A 23,112-nucleotide genomic window follows, 5' to 3' on the forward strand; every position below is an offset into this window, starting at 1 on the left:
CATCACCACTGTTGAATATCAAATCAAAATCAATGGTGCCCTGTCCAAACCTATTGTACCACAAAGAGGGATTAGACAAGGATGTCCATTAAGCCCTTACGTTTTTATCCTCTGCCAAGAGACTTTTTCACAAAGGCTTAGTGTCAATCTAGGTATCCCTCGACTACCTGGTTTTAGGCTTTCCCGTCTTACTCCAGAAATTAACCATCTCTTTTTTGCTGATGATAGCATGATCTTTTCACCTGCATCTATTTCTAATGCATCACAGATAAATGTTTTGTTACAAGATTATGAACAAGTTTCTAGCCTTCACATCAATCCTAAAAAGTCTGCTGTTTTGTTTAGCCCCAGAACCCCTCATGATCTCCGGACTGATATAGTTCTGCTTTTGATATTAAAGAGGTCAATTCTCATGGAACCTATCTGGGTCTCCCTTCCTCTATTGGAAAATCTAAAGTGCAGACTTTCTCTTTTATTTTGAAGCGTTTAGATTCTAAATTATTTGGGTGGAAGGGAAAATTGCTTTCTCATGCAGGGAAGGAGATATTAATCAAAGCAGTAGCTTTTGCTCTTCTTGTCTATGCTATGTCGTGTTTTCTCATACCCAATGAAATTTGCAAACAAATGAATCAAAGGATCCGACAATTTTGGTGGAAAAATGATCAGGGAAGGGGCATTCATTGGGTAAAATGGGAAACCTTGTGCAAGGGAAAAAGAGATGAAGGATTGGGGTTCAAGGATGTACACTGTTTTAACAAAGCTCTCCTTGCAAAACAAAGTTTTAGACTTTTAACCAATCCAAACTCATTATGGGCTCAGGTGATGCATGCAAAATACATTAAAGCCATTCCATTTTTTGAATGTCGTGTCCCAAATAATTGCTCATGGGGTTGGAGAAGTATACTGTCTGGAAGGGATATTCTCAGACAGGGCATTATTAGGCAAGTGGGAAATGGTGCTAATGTGCATATTTTTAAGGACCCATGGCTTCCCTCTTTGCCTTTCCATGGTATTAGTAGTGCCCCTTTGGGACATAGTCCAATTTGGGTGCAAGAGCTTATTGATTGGGACACTTGCCATTGGAACTTACCATTACTTCAGTCTCTGTTTTCTCCAGGTGAGGTTCAAGCTATCTTAACAATCCCTATTTTGTCTCATGATACTCTAGACTCTTGGATATGGGACAAAACAAAGGATGGTAAGTTCACTGTGAAGTCTGCTTAAATCAATGTTTAGCTATGGCTGATGACCAAGGTAATGTTGCTTCCTCTTCCTCTTCTTTAATGTATTGGAAAATTATTTGGCAGATTCCTACTCTCCCAAAGATTAAACAGTTTTTGTGGCGATCCTCATATGAGGCTATTGCAATTGGAAGCTCACTTTTCTTAAGGAATGTTTCCCTTACCCCACTTTGTCTTACTTGTGGCCATATCTCGGAGAATGTATGTCATGCATTGTTTTTTTGTCATCATGCACAAGAGTGTTGGAGACTATTTCCTCTCCGTATTAATACATCTGATTTTTTAGGGACAAGTTTATTTGATTGAATGGATTTTATCAAAATAAAGTTCAATGGTTATGACAATTTAACCCTAGTGAATCAGATGTGGAGTGCCTTAGCTTGGTGTATATGGAATACTAGAAATGCAACACTATTTAGAGGGATTGAGGCCTCTATTATGAATACAATGACTATGTTCTCTTTTCTATGTGCAAATATACAATCTCATATTATGAAATTTCAAAGGGCTCATGGGGAACCCTATTCAAGGCCTAATCATAACATTTCTGAAGAACTTGCTCTTTTTCAAATTTTTGTGGATGGATCTTGGGACAGTACTTCAAACAAAGGAGGTAGAGGGTGCATCATGTGGGATTACAATGGTGGCTTGTAGCAGCTCAAAGCAGATGTGGACTTAGTGCTTCAGCAACCTTAGTTGAACTTTAAGCCATTAGAGATGACATTATTCTGGGCTTCTCTTTAGGAGCGGTTGATTTGCATATTCATTCGGACTGTTTACCTGTTATTAGTGCCCTCCAAGGTCTCCAATCATCTTTAGATTGGATGTGTCTCAGTTTAGTTGTAGATATTTTAAAGCGTTGTTCTTTCTTTCCTAGGGTTTCTTTTAGTTATATTCCTAGAGTTGGCAATGATTTTGCTGGTTTCCTTGATAAGGGTGCTTGCAGGTTATCTCTAGAAAGATCCTGGTGGGGTATACCACCTTTGTTTATTGTGGACTCCTCTCATTTGTATAGGTCCTCGGACCTAATCTCTTTCGTTTAATATAATAGTTGTCTTTTTGTTTTGGCCAAAAAATAGGTAGCTATAATCCCATGAGTCCGGATCAGCTCTCCATCAAGGAAAAGAACTATGTGCCCTCTTGACCATTGTGAACCACCCGATAGGGGGTGGAACCCAAATGGTTCTCACTAAAATTATTAATTTTGATATTTTAATTAATATTTATTATTGGTGGATCCTACCCCTTACTCTGTAGTTGAAAACCATCAAGAGTGTGTGCAGTCTGTGAACCGTGGAAAGCAAGGCTTCTGCCAATTTCCCGCGTGTATTAATATAAACCACACAACTCTTCTACACTGGAGGCAATGTACAAACAGTTTTCTGTAATCAATATGGTTGTATCAAATCCAAAAGTCAATTTCATTTACTTTTCTTTCTTTTCTTTTCTTTTTTTCTTTTTACTTTTAGAGGTTAGGGCATGGGAAGAGAAATCTAGATCCTCTTTAAGGGTAGAAAGTATCATTTTCCTGATGCCCTCTTTTGGAATTGAAAATGTTAAGCGTTAATAGATAGAATGGATACTGTTGACCACATAAATTTATTCTGGATAGTTCATTTTTCTTCAGTGTATCTTTAAAAGTGAAAATGAATGTGCCTAAATTAATATGCATGTGAAGAGAGAGCAATACTAGGATGGGTAACCTTTTTTTTTTTTTTGGTAAGAAGAGAAACACTTCATTCATAAATTAAGAAAAGTACAGACACATAAAAAAAATATAGACACAAAGAAAAGAAAAAAACAAAGATGCATGACAGCACAAGGTTCGGACTGAACCAAGGAGCGGAAATTGACCAAACTGTCGTACATGCAATAGACAGGGTCATCCAGGCTAAGGGATGGATCAAGTCCAATAAACCCTTAGAAAGAAAGCTGTACCAAAGACAGCAACAGTTTAACCGAGGATATACGCCACAAAGGTGGAGACTTACACGCCACAAGGGCGGAGACAAAACACGCCACGAAGGTGGACTTTCGGTTGTCGCGTTGGTAGTATCAATGTTGCCAGAGAAGGCTCGACCAGCCATCCGTCTCGGCCGTAGAAGCATACCGATAAAGCTCGCCACAAAAGAACTCTGGAGTTGTCCTGCGGTATGCACCAAAGTGCGCTGCAACCAAAATTTTCTATTTTTTATTTTTTATTTTTTTTTAACCAAAAAAAAAAAAAAAAAAAAAAGAGAGAAAACAATAGATCGAGGTGGGAAAGAGATGGGATGAGGCGATGAAAGAGATCGAAGGAAAAACAGAGAACGAAGCCAAAAGCTCCAGATCTGTTTTTGCAAGCAGAGGAGGAGAGAAAAGAAGAGAGGTGAGCAAATGAGGTGAGCAGAAGAAAAGAGAAAAGGAGAGAGGCGAGAGAAGAAGGGGAAGGTCGAAGCGAAAAACACCAGATCTAGTGTTCCGCTCGGAGGAGAAGAGAAGAGGAGGAAGATGAGCAGATGAGGGGTGAGAGGAAGGAGGTCAACAGAGGGGGAGGAGGGAAGGAGGAGGCGGAAAGACTACAGAGGCAAGTCTCTCTGCCTCAAACGGTGGCAGGTGGAAGGGCGCTCAGATATGGAGTTCCGCCTCAAACAGAGAACTGCGGTGGTAGGATGGGTAACCTACTAGAAAGTCTTCGCATTAAACCACTTTTTCATCAAAAAAATAATTAAGAAGAGTTAGGAAAAGATGCACTAGGCTATGGTAAAGAAGTATTTTTCTTTTCATGTTTTTTATATACCATTAATTTTAGGGGGCAGTTGATATTTTTCCAACACAAAAGTGCAACACTATGATTTTTTATTTTTTTTCTTGGTAGAAGGCGAAAATATATATTAAAAAGTCATTAGAAACACATAGCAAAGTTACATCAAACTCATTAACTATGGAGTGCAAATAAGCCTAACCATCAGGCATTGTATTGATAGGGCCATCCGAGCCAAGGAATCAACAAAGTTGTTTTCCTTCCTTGGAATAAAAAGAAAATTACATATGACAAATAGATAAAACATAAATACATCACCATAACATGGCATAACTGAAGCAATGTCATGCACTTTCAGAACCAGTAGTGGCTGTATAAATAATTGACCAACGATAACTTCCACTAGTATTGCTAGCGCAGGTAACTTCATGTGTTAGATCCAAATGAATCAAAATTATAGGAATTTCACCGAAAACACAGAACTTTTGAGAAGCAATTAAAGCATTTAAAATTTGAAGCGATGTATTGGAATCACCATTATTTGCAACACCCATGGTCTTTCGGTGATTGAAAATGATTGTAACTCTATTTGGCAACGACAAAAATTAATACACTATAGTGGTAGAAACATAGTCTTGGAAACAAACAATGTTAGAAATACCGCTCATGGAAGTAGGCTAGCGATCCATGTTGCAACAATCCAAGAAAAATTAGATTTTCTCTTGTTTCCGAACAAGAACAAGCTCCTCTAATTGAACAAATAAAAAAGAACTAAAACTTACTTTCATAATCCAAACGGATGCAAAAGTAAATAGGAAGAGAGAGAGAGAGAGATAAGGGGGGGGGTTAGTATGTGAAATTTACCCTTTTATCACACTAGTTCATCAAATTGTAAATATCCATCTATTACATCTTAGTCACTATTTTAGGGCTTGTTTGTTTACATGAATCTAGAAATTTCAAATCTCTGGATTCATAAATGGAAAACTTATATCTGTTTAGTTGTGTGAATCTCTAGATTCATGAAATCTAGAGATTCACATTTTTACACTAAAAATGTGAATCCATAGATTTATGGGTATGAGGTGAAACATTTACGAATAAAAGCATTAAAGATTTGTGCATTCACAAAAACACTTTGACGGAACTCTCCAAACCAGCAGATTCAGGTTAACCAAATAGTTAATTTTATGAATCATGACTCCATATATTTGAAATCTCTAGATATTTGAAATCTCCAGACTCAAATAACCACACAGGCCCTTAATGATTCTCTTAAAACATCATCTTTCCCTACTTACATCTTAAGATGTATGGAACATCAAATGACTAATCTCTTTTGAGTAACTACTTAGAGAGTTTGACGTCCTTCCTAGCTATTTGTACTAACAATTAATATGTGTATATATTCTGTAAAATATTCACATAACATGAATTTTTTTTTTAAAAATCAAATATGAGATTACATGAGGCTCTCTAAGGAAACTCTCTTAGAGGTAGGAAATGATAAATCTACAATGAAAGGGGGGTGGAAACAACAACCAAACTTTAGATAGAGACAATTGCTTAGCATTCCTAGCTAAAAATCAGCATTAAAAAAATATATAAATAAAAAAAAAAAAATTAAGGACTCAAAAATGGAACTATATTCCAAAATTTCCTTTGTTAAATTGTTGATAATTGATGCGTCCAAAATCTGCTCAGCCCTTAGATCTCCTGTGGATGACCTGCAAAAACGAACGTCAGATGTGGCCCGACCGCTGGGGTCGGGAGTCCACCTCCGAAGGCTAAGTTAGTTGATGAGCTTAATCACAAATGGCTTTGCTTGAGCATAGAGCTAAGGAATGAATAACGAGAATACGATTCAAATTGTATCCGTCCTCCGTACCTTATGAGTAGGTGATGTCTTATATAGAGTGTATCTTCGAATCTCCTTCGTTGGATGTATTTGAGCCTTCTTCGGATAGTCGTCAGATCCTAACGGATAGATCCGTTGAGTGATTGATCCATACTAGGTTAGACTAGTAGATGACTCCTTTGATGATACGATCGTTATATGGTAGTTATCCATATAATAGTGATAAGTAACAGCTGCCAAATGTTGCTACCTATCTCTTTGAGGATTAGTCCATTCCGATCGTAGCGGATTAGGGCGTGCTTGTGACTGAGTTAGTTTTCTTCCTCAACAAGCTATCTCTTGGACCCAGCTCGCTCAGAAGCAAGTCGATTCCTTTCGTCCCGACCGGAGTCGAGGATCGAACCAAGGTTGAACCAGGTTCGGTTATATTTTCTCCATATCACGACCCCCTAGACCAAGCGTTCGGACAATCCCGAGGGCTTGGTTTTTAACTGGGTATGTTGTCGAACAATAGTTTTGCATAATCCCTAACCCATTAAATGTCGTATCACATTTAATGCGGCTATATCACTTTTTCCTTGAGCATTGTGAGTATTTTCACTTTTTGTGGGGGTGACACCACGCGTCCTCTGCAGCTGAAACTATCATTGCTCACGAAATCAAAACGACGGTTTCTGAGCGCCTGTTTTTGATTCGTGAGTTCAAACTTTCGAACATTCTCTAAATTTTGATCGTTGATGTTGAGTCCATCTCGATCGTACACGTCCTCGATCACTAGTGCGAGTGCTTAAAAGTGGTTTGTTGTCTTCATAGGTTTCATTCTCCTTGTTTGGAAGTTTAAAACCTCATTGTCTTCTTCGCACTCTAACGATCTTCTCACTCTCGAACATTCTGCTTCAGTGATTTAGTAAGTCTACTGACTCTTTCGTGATCTTTATTTTTGTCTCTAGGTTTCTTTTTCTTGTTAAAAACCACAACCAGACTTTAGTAATGGAAAGTGGTAGGGTTTTTTCTGAAATTCCTCCTGAACCTAGTGTCGGTAAGGGCGACTCTGGTGACAAGGCCCTTGCCTCAATCCTTCCTGAGCAATCGGATAGTGACCAGAAAACCTTAACTGCCATTTGGCGTGACTTCGAAGAAGTTAACCAACTGAAAAGGGTAGAAGAAAGTGGTAAGGCTCCTTCTGCGCTTCTTGAGTCTGGACCATCCAAAACTCCACGAGCGACTGCCGAATCCTATGGGTAGTCTAAACAACCTATCAAGTCCATTGATGGACCTGGCTCTGTGGCTTCCTCCTTTACTGAGGAGAACCTTCCTTTAGCCATCAAACACTTCAACTTTCCTTCCTCGTACCATCCGAAGGCCCCCACTCCTGATGTGAGGGTTAATTCAATCCTTCCTGGCGAATTTTCCCTGTATATAGATACTTTGGAGAGCGGAGTTCACTTTACTTTCTTCAATTCTTTGTTTTCCGCTATTCTAAATCATTGGGATATATGCCCTAGCATGCTTCTTCCCAATAGCTGGCGTCTCATCATCGGCTTCTTGGGTTTATGTTTTGAACTTGGCATCACACCTTCTCTCCCTCTCTTTGTACATTTTCATGTTCTTTCTCTTTCCCATCCTCCTGGCTGGGTTGTTCTTTCCAAGCACAACAAAGTTGAGTTTGATTGGTCGAGCAACATTCTTGCCAAGGGAACCTGCCCTTCCAATCACAAAGGGTGGCGCAAGCGTTATTTTTTCTGCCGAGCACCTCAATCAGACCTTAACTTCCCGACCACCTGGAAACTATATACTTCATACTCGGAAGGCAACCGGGTCCCTCAACTGTCCAAAGAAGACAAAGCTACTGTCAGGAAGATCAAGTCAATTCCATGGTATCAAGAGATACATGGATATGAAATGGAATACAACTCCATTCTTCAATACTGGGGGCTGGCTCAATGTGAGCTTTCTAACCGCCATGTTTCGCTTTCTTGAATATACTTGTGAACTTTTTCAACTTTCGACTTTTGTCCTTCTTTGTAGTGCCTCCAAGAATTAACTTGGATAATATTAGGGCGAAATCTTGCAAGAAGACTGCTCCAGTGTTGACGAAGGTTGTTCCCTCCGAGGTGATTGCCATTGGTGAATCTTCTAAACGTGAAGAGATTGTTGTTGGTGAATCTTCAGATTAGATTCCCACAGCTTCTGCTGAAGCCTCTCCCACGCTTCCTTTGCCTAAAGGGACCGTTCGGCCTTCTAAGGAGGATGTGGCTCCCTCCGTCTCTGTTCGCACTGCTGAAACCCCTACTGGCACTACACTAGAGTCCTCTTCCATTATGAAGACCCTTTGGGCTTCTAAGGAAGATGTGGTCCCCACAGTTGTCGTTCGGGCCTCCGACCCTGACTCTAGTGCTTGTTTCACATCCTCCTCCAATCCTTCCAAGGAGGTTTTCTAGGAGGCAGAGGATTTTGCCTCTAGGAAGCGCCCTCGGTTGGCGGATGATGTGTTCCATCCTTCTTGGTCGTTGAAAAGATTTGACTTGTTGACAGGCGATTTTGACAAGGCACTAGAATGGTGCACTGCTATTCAAATGCTCCTGCCGAGAGTAGAGCCTTCTCTACGATCCCAAACAGGGAATTTATGAAATCCCTAGTGATGTAAGTTTTTCTTCATTACCTTTCGTTCTGAAGATTTTTTCTTTGCTCTTGACTAACTCTTAAGTTGTTGCAGGAGTCTTACTAGGAATTTCCACAATCAAGTGGAGGCAGATTTTAGACTCAGTAGACTGAGTGAGGAGCTTTCCAAGCTTCGGGAAGAATCCAGAGCCAAAGATGCTGAGATTGCTCATCTTGGAAACAACGCTTGGGAGATTGCCCAAGAGAAGAATTCCGAGAACGAACGAGCGTCTTTGTTTGGATTTGGATGGTGCCAGGGAGAAGATCCGGTAGCTAGAGCGGGAAGTTAAAAAGCTTTCAGCGGGGGCGAAAGGGTCTAGAGCTATATCAACGCCCCAAAGGCAAGTTGTTTCCCTTTTGCCTAAGTCCCTTCCGATTGATGTTCTTAGGGCTTGCATCTTCAAATATTTGCAGAGTAAGCCTTTTGTTGACATGCTGAACGCTTATAACTTGCAGGCATATAGGGACGGTGAGAACGATGTATGGGAATCGATACTAAGGAGAAATCCTTATTTCAACACGACTCCCCACCGCGCCAATTGTCATCCTGAAGTGTTTGCAAAGCTGGGACTTCCTCTTCCTGCCTGGGCCAAGGATGTGATGGACCTTCCACCTCAACCTCCAGATCCGGATATAATGTATCATCTTGATAACTCTCTTCCTTTGTCTCCTTTTAAAGGATTCAGCTATGAAGAGCTTGCCTTAAATGCAGGTTTGATCAAAGAACAAGCCTCTTTAGAAAAAGCTGGATAAAGAGTATGGAATTGCGGAGGATTTTGTATTTACAGAATGCTTCGCAATCCCCGAGGGAGATAAACAAATGATAACATATGTCTTCCCGACTCTGTTCTTCTTGAATCTATGTTGCTTCTAACAAAGCTGCTTCGATCTTGTTTTAGAGTTCTTCACGATCGCCAACGATGATTTTCCTTTTTGACCAAACGGAGATTGTATCTCAACACTTGTTATCTCATATGTATATTTGATGTAAAGGTTGGCCCCTTCTGATCGTTTAAAGGAATAAAGAATTAACTTCATCTTTGAACTTTGTCAGTCACATAAGTCTCTGTTGCAGTAGGTCTTAGTTGTTTCAAAACAATGCCTTTACTTAGAGATTTCCGTAGAAATTCAATAAGTTTGAGAAGGAACTCACTCGGGTTTTAAACCGATGCCTTGTAGAAGGTCCCACACGGGTTTTAAACCAATGCCTTTTCTTAAGGATTTCCGGAGAAATTCAATAAGTTTGAGAAGGAACTCACTCGGGTTTTAAACCGATGCCTTGTAGAAGGTCCCACACGGGTTTTAAATCGATGCCTTTACTTAAGGATTTCCGGAGAAATTCAATAAGTTTGAGAAAGAACTCACTCGCACTCGGGTTTTAAATCGATGCCTTGTAAAAGGTCCCACACGGGTTTTAAACCGATGCCTTTTGATTTTTTTGCTGGATCTAATCTTGAGTGTTGTGTGTTACCCCCAATCAAAAGACAGTATGTTGAAAAGCTGAAATTGTATTGATTGAGTTGAATTTTCTCTTTATTCTTGTTCCCTTTTTATAAGGGTGGGTTAAGGAAAATTTGGGGAAAAAAGCTTCCCCACAATTAGGTACTCTTTCTCTTTCTCAATTTATTTATTGTTTATCTTCTTCTTTTTTATTTTTTTATTTATTTAATTATTCTTTATTTTTTTTATATTGTAAATAAAATGTCTATAGTTAATGAAGCAACTAACTACCATTGGTTTGTAGCTCTTACCTTAAAAAAGAAATGGCTTGCAACTAATTTTTTAGGGTTGAAGTCATGTATGTATATATATATTTTTTAAATTATGCTTTAATTTATCTATATCTTGTTGAAAAAAATATCATTATTAATAATTTACCTATTTTTGTTAAATATGTGTGGCGAAAAGCATTAGTGCTTTCCCAATCTAGACTTCCATTCTTCCCCCCCCCCCCCAATATTGAATCCTAGGTTAGCCCTTGAACCTGAGGGAGGAGCATGGAGGATTGATCTATCGTAAAATGGAGTTTCGTCTCTGAGATATGATCTGAGGTGTGAAATCGATGGTCAATGGATGATTCAAATAAATCCCCTACCTCAACTAGGTAGTGGATCTAGAGTAAACTCTCACCGCATTTCTTTTATTCTCTTGAAGACCTAATGAATTATTGGGTATAATACTTTGAAGTAAAGATCATACTTAGAACTAAAGATCAATACCTTTTAGTGATGAGATTGTAGGTTTTCGCTATAGGGGAAAGAAAAAAAAGAAAAAAGTTATAAGTCCGACCGCTTAGTGTGGCATTATGTATCCTGTCCCTACATTTATGAAGGTGTCCTTGTGCCTGAAAAATAATTTTGATTCCTTGGGGTGGTCCTCCAGAAAGCCAACTATGTAAGGTCCATCTCGTTTTTTTGTTTTTTAGGTAAACATGTAAGGTCCATCTCCAGTTAATTGTTGTTGAAACGCTCAAACTCGAGTTAAATTTTTCACAATTACAATGATGAAAGATGTAAATAAGTAATTTTATTATTTCTATTTTTGAGTTTTATTCAATCACATATTTATTGTATTCAGTAGTTTCTTTTTAAAAAAGAAAAATTAGTTAATTAAGAATAATATTATAACCTGACAAAAGAATAAATAAGTAAAGAAAAAAATTCTAGAATTAGTTTTTTGAGATTTTGGGAAAATATATAGACGTCATATCATTAGTAACTAACGGAATTTATCCATAAAAGGAGAATATAAGTAATTGTAGACAAAGTTAAATGTTTGATTAATAATTTAAAAACATACAAAAATAAAATAATAATAAAATTAAAATTATGGACAATAATGAAAAAAAAAAGAAGTAATTTTCATCTAGACCCCCTGAGGTTTGGTTCGAGTCACTTTTAGTCCAGTTTAAGTTTTCTTTTGCATATGTCTCCCCTGTGGTTTCAAGATATGATTAAATAAGGACAAGCTTAACAAAAACCGTTAATTTAATAATTTTTTTGACAAAAATACCCTTGTTTTTTTTTTCAAATTTATTGTTTTAGTTTTTTATTTTATTTTTAATAAGTTACTTTATTTTATTCAATCTAACAAAACAAAAAACAATTAAAAAAAAAACTCAAACAAATAAATCGAAAATCAACCCAAAAAATGAGATAAAATGAGAAAAACTCAAAGAAAAAACTCAAGTAAAAAAAAGTGCTACAACCAAGGCTTTGTCTTCAGATTCAGGGACGATGCCCAAATCAAAAACTCTAGTCCACATAAGCTTCATCACCAAACCAGTAACTTCAAAATAAACATCCTGAGAATTTAAAACAATGAGGGAAGCAAGAAAAACTAGTTGCTACGCAATCCTATATGTCTCCTCAACCGAATGAACCTGCAAGAATGAGCTCGACCGGGGTGGCCGAGTTTCACCTCCGACGATCTAGTTAGGAAATTCTCCGATTAAGAAAGACAAGAAAGCAATGAACAACAAAGTATAGAGTAGTGATAGCTCAATTCAGTGTACCTTCCTCTTGTGTTATCATACATTTTTATAGTTTTTCTATGTATGAGTTTGACTGGGACTCAAACATTAGTCAATCTGCAAATGAATCTTAATAATTGAATCCTACTCAAGTATGAGTAGTTGAGTCCCAACTGAATACCGTTTCTTCGGCTACAAGTCTTATTAGATTCGTCGCTATTCTGCCGACAATACCTTGTAACCTTGGTGAAGAAAAAATCTCAAACAACGAGGGAAAGTGATACGAAGAAAATATAATCGAATCGGGTTCGCCTTTGGTTCAACCCTTGACCCCGGTTGGGAAGAAAGGAATCGACTCGCTTCCAAGCGGGCCGAGTTCAAAAGATAGCTTGCTGAGTAAGTAAGCTGACTCAGTCAACAAGCACGTTCGAATCCGCTATAATCGGAGTGGACTAATTGTCAAGGAGATGGTTAGCAATACTTGCGGAAGATACCGATCGTTATTATATGGATAACTACCATATAACGTTCATATTATCAAAGGAGTTATCTATTAGCCCAACCACGAACGGATCTATCAATAATGGATCTATTCGTTAAGATCTGACGGCCATCCGAAGAAGGCTCAAGTACATCCAACGAAGGAGATTTGAAGGTACACACTATAACACACTATATAAAACATCACCTGCCCACAAGGTAGAAAAAGGATAGAGATACAATTTGAATCGTATTCTCAATATTTATTTCTTTTGCTCTATGCTCAAGCAGAGCCATTTATGATCAGTTCATCAATTGACTTAGCCTTCAGAGGTGGACTCCTGACCCCAGCGGTCGGAGCCACATCTGACGTTTGTTTTTGCAGGTCATCCGCAGGAGATCTAAGGGCTGAGCAGATTTTGGACGCATCAGAAAGAAAAATCCAAAAGAGGGAAAACATTAATCCCAACAGAAAGAAACTTATTCAAAATCAAAAGTTTTGTTAAAGATTGTAGAGAATCATAGAGCAAAAGAAAGGTGAAGATGGGAGAGGAGAGATCAATCAACATCGATTTGGTCCCATCGTGAATCAACAGCCTCGGTAAACATAATACCTTGTTGTATTCTGTTTTCGAACTTGATATCCCAGAATTGGTCCATCTTCCTCTTCCTAAACTTGCTATCCCAAGTTTTGTAGGATTTTGAAACGTAATGCTGCAAAACCTTTGCTAAGAATCTGGTCTTGAAATCTCAAACCCTAAACCTTTGCTAAGAATCTGCCGCCATTGCTCCCAAATCTAATTTCAAAACAGAATAAAGGATTTGAGGAGATTTAAAACCTTGAGGATTGAAAACCAAGATGTCAATGATGAAAAATGAAGAGCCCAATGAAGTAGATTGTTGACATTTCGCCTTCGTTTTGAGATATTGCAGAGGGTGGGGCTTCCAAGCTTCCACCTGCATATTTACTTTCGTTTGGAGATGGAGTTATTTGCTAAATTTTTTTGTAATTGTTTTTTGTTTTGGTATATTGAAGAAAAGAAATAAGTTTATTAAAATGAAAAAAACCTAAAACAACTAAATTGAAAAAATAAAAAAAGTATTTTTGTCATAAAAATTATTAAATTAGTAATTTTTGTTAAATTTATTCTTATTTAATTATTTATTGAAAATTCAGGGAGCCATATGCAAAAGTAAACTTAACTTCAGCCAAAAGTTTCCTGGACCAAACTTCAAGGATCTAGATGAAAATTACCTTAAAAAAATGAAATAACAACGATCAGTGATGGCATTATGTATACCGTCCCTACATTTTTGAAGGCATCCTTTTGCCCGAAAAATAAATTTGATTCCTTGTAGTGGTCCCCCGACAGCCATCTATGTAGGGTCCATCTCACTGTCTACAATTCTGGGACCGCCACGATCCCGAGATTCGGATTGTGTGGAAATTCAGATATAGTGACGTGGTACCATATAGTCCAAAGTTTCTTCCGAAGGATCACACACTGATGAATGGGGAAACGTAGTTACGTGTCACGTCGATTGGTGCAGTTAAGCAAGACACGTCGCTAGCAGCCTTGGCAGCGCTGGCAGCTGGGAAAAGCGACAGTTGTGGACAACTACTTTTGAAGATAAGCCACGACAAGTGTGCTCTCTAGAACTTCCAGGTTGAGGATAAGGGACATTTCCGTAATTTACTGCCGCTTAACAAAACTGTCAAATGTTATTGACATTATTACATCTATTTTCTTACAAGATACAAAATAACTCTTCTCAAAAATGCTGCACCTCAGGATCTAGACCAAGACCTAGCCAGGCCCAATTTACTTTTAGACCCATTCCAAGTTATGATGACCCAGGAAGAGAGCCCAAGTTTCTCTACACTAAACATGCAATTTTCATTTCTTTGAAGTAGGACACCAGATACCCCTCACTTCTAGCATGTCTCACCAACCATCACTGGTTTCCTTCTAGTTCAGTAGCTAAACTCTTGCTTTGAGAACCATTCCCTTGATGCTTCCATACCGGTCATGACAAATAAATGCAATAGTAGTTCTGCATTGATCTTTATATATAGGTGATTCAATGATCTCAACCATGCCAATAGCTTAATAATTAATGATGTATTTGGGCATGTTAGGCTTGGCCTTTACTTGTGTTAGTTCCTTTCTCTTTCTCTTTGTTATGTATCTCAAGCTAGCTAAGAAATCTGTTGAGAATATCAGGAAGTTCCCTCCAGGTCCACCAAGATGGCCCATTGTTGGCAACCTCCTTCAGTTGGGTCCATTACCACACAAGGATCTCGCAGCTTTCTGCAAGAAGTATGGGCCCTTGGTCTATCTACGGCTCGGAAATGTCGATGCAATTACCACCGACGACCCGGAGATGATACGCGAAATACTTCTCCGGCAAGACGAAATCTTTGCTTCTCGACCTCGAACGTTGGCTGCCGTTCACCTCGCCTATGGGTGTGGAGATGTAGCATTGGCACCATTAGGCCCACACTGGAGGAGAATGAGGAGAATATGCATGGAACATCTACTAACAACGAAGAGAATCGATTCGTTCGGAATCCACCGGGCCCAAGAGGCCCAACACCTATTGAAGGATGTGTGGGCTCAATCACAAACAGGTAAGCCCGTGAACCTGAGGGAAGTCTTGGGTGCATTTTCAATGAACAATGTGACAAGGATGTTGCTAGGGAAGCAATATTTTGGGGTCAAATCGGCCGGACCAGATGAAGCTTTGGAGTTCATGCATGTTACCCATGAGTTATTTTGGCTTCTTGGATTGATATACTTAGGTGATTATCTGCCCTTTTGGAGGTGGTTTGATCCATTTGGATGTGAGAGGAAGATGAGGGAAGTAGAGAAGAGAGTGGATGAGTTTCATAAGAAAATAATTGAAGAACATAGGAAGGGAAGAGAGAGGAAGGAGAAGAAAGATGGAGGAGAAGAGGATGAAGATAGAGGAATGGACTTTGTTGATATTTTGTTATCTTTGCCTGGTGAAGGAGGCAAGAAAAACATGGATGATGTAGAGATCAAAGCTCTAATTCAGGTTAGCTCCTTTCTTGATTTGGGCCTGGGCCTTCATCTGAGCCCTCAAGCCCATTTTGCTGGTGACCATTTTTATTCCTTTTTGTTGCTTGATCTATATGCTATGTGTAGGATATGATAGCTGCTGCAACAGACACATCTTCAGTGACAAATGAATGGGCCATGGCAGAGGTGATAAAGCATCCAAGGGTTCTTCAAAAAGTTCAAGAAGAACTTGATTCAGTTGTGGGCCGGGACCGGACTGTAACTGAATCCGATTTAGCCCATCTCAACTACTTACGATGTGTTGTCCGCGAAACTTTTCGAATGCACCCGGCTGGACCGTTTCTCATTCCACATGAATCGATTCGACCAACAAAGATCAATGGCTATTATATTCCGGCCAAGACACGTGTCTTCATCAACACCCACGCACTTGGACGGAATGCCCGTATTTGGGATGATGTGGAGGAATTCCGACCGGAGAGGCATCTCTCAATGGATGGGAGCCGGGTTGAAATAAGCCATGGGAATGATTTCAAGATCTTGCCCTTCAGTGCAGGCAAGAGGAAATGCCCCGGTGCACCATTAGGCGTGGTTTTCGTCTTGATGGCTCTTGCTCGACTCTTCCATTGCTTCGATTGGAGCCCGCCGGACGGTTTGAAGCCGGAAGACATTGACACAAATGAGGTGTATGGAATGACCATGCCCAAGGCCAAGCCATTGATGGCTATGGCCAAACCACGCTTAGCTAGTCATTTGTATTGTTGATGAATGGAACATGTTGTAGTATGAGTTTTAATGGATGGACTTCAATGGGCCTAATGGGCTTTTTGAAGACCAAAAAGTATGTTAGCAATAATCTTCCACCTTGGTCCTTATTGAAAGGAATTGTGTTAATTTACTAATTAGTGGTGTCAAAAGTTATATCAAACCAGCGAATCATTTAATACAGTTTTTGTTTTGTTTTGGGGTTAAATCAGTGACCTCACAAGTAAGACATCAAAAATTAAAATATTATTTACTAAAAAGAGAAAAAAATAAGGTTCAAATCTCCTTGGAACCAGGGGCTTCTTTGCCCCCTTCCCTATTATATACAAATTCTAGTTTCAAAATTGACTAGGAAAAATCAAATGCTAAGTCTGAAATTGAACCGGATATTAAAATAAAATTTGGACTGATATTAAAACAGTAGAAATGTAAAACCGAAATAAAATTTCACCCCATTGACTTAAAAAGAAACCATGCTGTATTTAATTGACCATGTAACGTTTGTTCCTGAAGAGATAAAGATGTGTATAGAATTAAATCTAATGGGATAAGCATATTTTATAAATATAAATATTGTATGTTATAAGTATAGGTTCTTTTATTCTCAAATTTTATTATTTATTTAAGTGTAAATAGGATCAACCTGGATATAGATCAAGAAAATTCATCAAAACCCCAAAACTTTCTATTTGGCTTTGGTTTAGCTATAGATAGGAATTGATTCAACCTGGCATAAACCAAACCGAGCCAATCGATGATTTGACATGCTTCAATAAAAAGTGTTCACAAGGAACCCTAGAAACGTATTGTTCCAAAATTTGCCACCTTTGGTTAAACCAGGAACTGATACACTAAAAAAACATGTGAGAGCGGGTTGACTCATGGTCGGTTAGCCGCCTCCAAAGGTCAAGTTAGACAAAGAAAAACACAAGTCCTCAGAGAGAGGAGTAATTATCCAAGCAGAGTGGATGATGGGTAGGTTTAGGGAATAAATGAGCATTACAAGATTCCTTGCTGGTTGGGGGTATTTATATCTTTGCCTGACGATTGTAGACAGTTGGATGGATGAAGGCTAATCTTCCTCTTTTAGTGAGGTTGGCATATCAAATTCACTATTGTACTTGGCACTGTGGAGACAGAAGCCCTGACAAGTCAGCAGGATGCAGCCTTCAAGAGGATATCCTTAAGGTCCTAGGATCTATTGATATGTTCGGTGCATTTAATATACGTATGACAAAATTAAATGTGCCTGTCTTGAACAATAAATGCCACATTTAATGCTTTGGCATGTAGGGGGATCACATAAGACAAAACCTTTGCTTGTCCTCAAATTTGTTCGAAGAGGCATCTTAGGGAAATAACATTTTTGGCCATGGACCAGTTCGAGAATATTGCTGCCCACTTGGATAGTGGTCTAATTGTATACGGTCGAACCAGGTTCGTCAAGCCGAGGACCATTGTGCAAAATATGCTCAACAAAATGGATGCTTGATCCAATATGGGTCTTAAATCACTGGTAAATAAAGAAGCTAGTTCCAAACTCTCTCTCTCTCTCTCTCTCTCTCTCTCTCTCTCTCTCTCTCTCTCTCTCTCTCTCGTGTCACGTCCTCCCAGCCGGTACCCTATCTGGCATACCCGAGAGTGTGATCCACAGCCCGAAGATCAGGTATCGAGTGATCAACCTCCCACATAAACAATAACATAATCATGAACAATCATAACAAGAGTGCGGAAGATAAATCTTAGATCCAATAAAGAAAGAATGAATCATAAATGAATCAGAATAATAGATATAATCAGAGTATCAAACAGATAAGTAAAGTGAAGCAAAAATCCCACTTTACAACCAGCGGAAAAGTAGCTCTAAAAGAATAAACTAGACAAAATCTAATTCCAATAACAAGTACATTGGGTAACTAAATTATTCTCCACTTTATAGACAACATCCTTGTAAGTGTAAATCTCATAAATAGCACAAGGACGCTTCCACTCAATGGTCGGACTAAGCATCGTACGGAGCATAACCACTCGCGGAATCTTCGAGTAATTGTGGTAACCGCAATCACCTTCCTGGAGATATGCCTCTTCGCCTTGCGCTTCTTCATAGGGACCGTCATAACACTCGGCGCACGGGATAGTCTAACAACATTGTACAATAAAGGAATGAGTTTCAAAGAAACTCGGTAAGGCGATTAAAAATCCATAACAACATAAATGGCGGGATTCCGAACAATCATGAATGCAATATGATATGAGACAAGCAATGAATGAATGAATCTAACTCTATGCATGCTTGGTCTCTGTTGCGGACATGCTTTAAGTCATAGCACCGTACTTCTTTAGGAAAGTCCACTCACATCCTCAACCATTTAAGATATCTTGGATTCTCTCACGGATCATTTCACCGGTCTTGAGCAGCCGATTGGTAATGGGTCCTTCATCCCTCGGGACAAACCTTGGCGGGGGGTTAAGTCAACACACTCTCTCACACCCATTTGGTATAAAATCTGGCGCATGTCGGGGTAAAACCTAGCCAAATGCAAGTCTTCTACTTAGTTACATCAAGTCGGATCCGGATACTTCCATTCCTCGTCCCCGACGATCCTTTCCGGTATCCTTCACACTAGAGTCGGCGTATCCTATGGCACCGACCAACTCGGACTACGGACTCATCAACCCTATTGATCATCCACATATGGTAAGCGGGAAGCTCTCACGTCCTCTCACGGGTTGGTTACCGGTCTTAAGCGCCCGTGAGCCCAAGTCTAACCATATGCAACCCTACCAATAAATGGCCCCCACAATGTGATTCCTGTCCTCTCACCGGGTTGGTTACCGGTCTTGAGCGCCCATGAATCCCCATTGCTACCACGGGTCGTTCGGTCTCAATACCCCTCCGATTAGGGTCGACATAACAGGACATCCTAGCCAAACACTACTAGACAATCCTAGATATGTCATCCAACGGTTTAGGAAGGTGTCAGAGGGCATCTCCGGAAACATCCCATAATATTCCCGTAGTAGTCCAAGGACAGAAGTGTCGAAAGGACACCTCTCCTTCCCAAACCATACTTAAGCATACACATGCATCAATTCATATCATCACATATATGGTAACTTCATATATGGAAAGAAATCGGTAATTACAATCACTTGTATATAATTGGTAAGTAAATCATACATGAATCAATTTATTATGAATAAGTAATGCTACTGTAATCAAAGTTATGCAACAGTAGTATATCATTGTAAGAATCTAATTTAGGAAACATATTAATGATATTCAAATATAGAAACTAGATTCATGCTATCTATGTAATTAAGGAAATAACCATCCTTACCTTTTATAACTCGCAAAGGAATCCTAAGAAATCAAGTAAGATCTTGGCAAACTTGAGAAGAAGGTCCTAAACAAGTATATACAACATATTAGGAAAGATCCCTAACGAGAAAAGATATCAAAACATCCGAAGCAGGACCAAATCTGGAGTTGCTTTGTACTCATTGGTCGAGTGGATTGGTCGAGTGGTCGATCGACCAATCAGTCGACCAATGCGATGACGAAGCCTATAAAATCGAGTTTTAAGATATGAAATCCGAATTTGGTGGTTCAAAAGGGTACTAATCAAGGGGTAGACTACATCGGTAGTATTCTAACAAATAGGGGACCTCAAAACACCAATCAAATCAAGATATCAAGATCCAAATTAGGAAACAAAAAGTTACCATAATTAACTCAACCATGGATCTTGATGAATTTGAAATAGAAAACAAAGACAAGAACAATAGGAGGATGGATCATTGCTTTCGGTAATGAAAACATGAAAACATACATAGATCTTCATGGAATAAGGCTTAGAAGCATAAATCTAAATAAGGAAATAAAACCTACCATATATGTAACTATCATGCATCATGAAGAACACATAGTATGGTAGAAGAGAACAACTAGAAATCTATAGATTATGGATCATGGAAAGAAAACACGGTAATTAACTACTAACATGATCAACATAGAAGATCCAAAGAGATCGGAATTCAGATTAGAAGTTTAACAGAGATTAAATCATGGTTTGATCATGATTCCTTCAAAAGCTTGCAATGATCATGGTTAAGATCATTGTTCTAGCCTCAAATCCTTAGGATGATCATGAGAACATGTTGGGAGATGTTTGCAACGAGAGAATGCGGCATCTCTTCTACTGTCTCAACTCAAAAAGGAAAGAAAAACAAAGATGGAGGAGAAGAAGAGAGAGTAGACATACCTTTTGATGCAAAAGAAGAGTTTCGACGAAGATCCGTCAAGAAAACACCAAGGATGCAAGAGAGATGACTTGCGAGAGGTCTTTGGTTCGTTCGGAGGGTTTGGAGGCAGCAAATACGAAGTGGACTCGAGATTGGACTTAAATAGAGCAAGAACAACCTAATTGCCAAAGACGACACTCATTGGTCGAGTGGATTGGTCGTGGCCGATCGACCAATCGGTCGACCAATGCTTGGCAACAAGACCAAAGCAGGGAATTGAAGGTCCGGATCAAATCCAATCCTAAAGGGGTTTTGCACACAAGTCAAGTGACTTACCTAATAGGTAGAAATGCCTTCAAACCAAGATAGAGAGCACTCCAAGTCCATCAACTAATTAGATCTTCATCGGGATTCAGTTTCCATAAATAGAACCTCATCATCAACTTTCATGGATTCAAAGCCGGACACCAAGTCCTCTCTTGGGATGGCCCAAAGCTGACTTCTTACTTTACTTGGGTCATCGGACCTACAGATAACAAGGTTTCCGGGTCAAGGTTAGGGCTGGGTTTTACATTCTCCCCCCTTAAAGAAATTTCGTCCCCGAAATTGAAAGCGTACTGTGCTTCCAAAGAGGTAAGGAAACTTCTCCTTCATATCTTCTTCCTTCTCCCAAGAAGCTTCTTGAGGGTATGGTTCTTCCACCGAATCTTCACCAAAGGAATGGCGCGATTCCATGCTGCTTGTCCTTCCTATCCAAGATTTCGGCCGGTTCTTCATCATAGGTCAAATCGCCAGTCGGGGGAAAGGTTCGGTTCTCTATGTATTTGGAGCATCGAAAAGAACGGAGAGAGGAAGAAAGGGCAACAACAAGGAAGTGAGGTAAGCTCCAACGAACTATCACACCCCGGGAGACCTGAAGACTGAAACAAGGCCCTTAGGAAAGGTCGGGAGACAACCACAATCAAGCGGCAACACGGGACCAAGGGAAAGGTGTACAAGGCAACAAGCATGGACCAGGGCGATAAGGGTATAGGAACCACAAGCTAGGTGTTCATCCAACACAATCACCACAGGAGAGTCTTCCAATGCGTTGTGCAGGCAGGATGTGCAATTAAGTTCCCAAGGAAAAGGGAACCAGGTAGTAGACAAACCGGGGACACAACAGTGTAGCTATAGGTGACTAGGAAAAATTTTGGTCAACCACAAAGTAGACTAGAAATCCTGGAGATATCCCACCAGGAATAGGAAGAGGGAAGTAACGGTAGGGGGGGCAGAAATCAACACTTTAGACCAATCCAAAAATGTTCCTTCAAGTCCTGTACATCTGGTGCTTCGGGGAAGAAAGGGTCCTCAAATCTTCTAACCCGGGCCAGCTTCCTTAAACAAAGACCATCGACAGTACCGGTTAAAACTTCTCAACTTTGATCAAAAATCTGTGAACTCGGAGCAACAATCTTATCTCAAGCGTCTTGGTGGAAAGAATAAATCGAACTGGGACGATTTCCAATCAAAACTCTCAGAGACCCTGGTAAACCAAAGCATTAAACCAAAGTCTTCGGCTCTACAGGCGAACGCTAGGATGATCGAATACACAACAATGGAGACTAGTTCCAACCATCTCCGTCTCAGTTCAACTCCTTTTGGTAAAAGTATTTCAAACTCTTATGATCGTAAAATGGCAATCTTCTCAAGTAAAGATAATGTCTCCAAATCTTCAAAGCAAAGACAAGAAGTTCTAGATCGTGAGTGGAACTCATAATCAATGAAGTAGGCTAGACCTGCCATGTGCAGGTAACAACAAACCAATCTTGTGGTAAAATGCACGAATGGATAGTCCGGGCATGTCAATCTATCTTTCAGCTCTTGAAATTCTTCTCGGACAAACTCTTCTTTCGTCAACAGTCAAGGGCGCCCAGAAAAGTTCTCAATAAACCTGAGAAAATCCAGAAAACTCTTATTCGTCCGGTCTCTCCCAATAGCCTTGACTTTTCGGGATCAACACGAATACCTGGCTGAAACTACAGACCAAGGAAACCACTCTCTTAAGCGAAATCACACTGAAACTAGGAACAACTCTTACTTTGAAGTGAAACTTAGATGACTCATGCTCTTCTTCGCTCTTGAATAGATCAAGATGTCATCAATGAAACAATCACAAACTTATCAAGCACATCGAAATACTCGGTTCATGAGGTCCATGAACACAGGAGCATGGTCAATCCAAGGGCATGACTCTAAACTCGTAGTGACCACGCGTTAAAGCTGTCTTGAAGATATCACTAGACTTCACTTTCAATTGGTGATATCCGACCTTAAGTCAATATTTGAGAACACAAGCACCTTCAAGATCGAAGAGATCATCGATTAGGGCGCGGATATCTATTCTTGATAGTCAACATTCAACTCACGGTGTCGTGCCAGGCCCCGTCTTTCTTCTGGAACAAGGGACCCCCAAGGTGAAACTCCCTTCTCTTCTTTAATTTTCCCACCTAGTGTGTCACCTTGGTTTCCAAATCAAAGCAAGATATCCAAGAACATCATCAACAACTGCTTCCACTCTTTACTTAAAATCATCAAAAATCCACTTGACCAAATGATTTGAA

General features: G+C 39.6%; 1 protein-coding gene across 1 annotated transcript; it reads left to right on the top strand.

The window, feature by feature from the left end:
• Nucleotides 1-14,576: 14,576 nt before the first annotated feature.
• On the top strand, nt 14,577-16,264 carry CYP703A2 (cytochrome P450, family 703, subfamily A, polypeptide 2). Its single transcript, XM_089136056.1, has 2 exons — nt 14,577-15,515; nt 15,626-16,264. Exons 1-2 carry the CDS (start codon nt 14,577-14,579, stop codon nt 16,262-16,264), a joined length of 1,578 nt encoding a protein of 525 aa, XP_088992182.1.
• The last annotated feature ends 6,848 nt before the right edge of the window (nt 16,265-23,112 follow it).

This window comes from Hakea prostrata, chromosome 9 (assembly GCF_041222555.1).
Source record: "Hakea prostrata isolate BN-2017 chromosome 9, UWA_Hpros_2, whole genome shotgun sequence".
In the NCBI taxonomy this organism is placed as follows: domain Eukaryota; kingdom Viridiplantae; phylum Streptophyta; class Magnoliopsida; order Proteales; family Proteaceae; genus Hakea; species Hakea prostrata.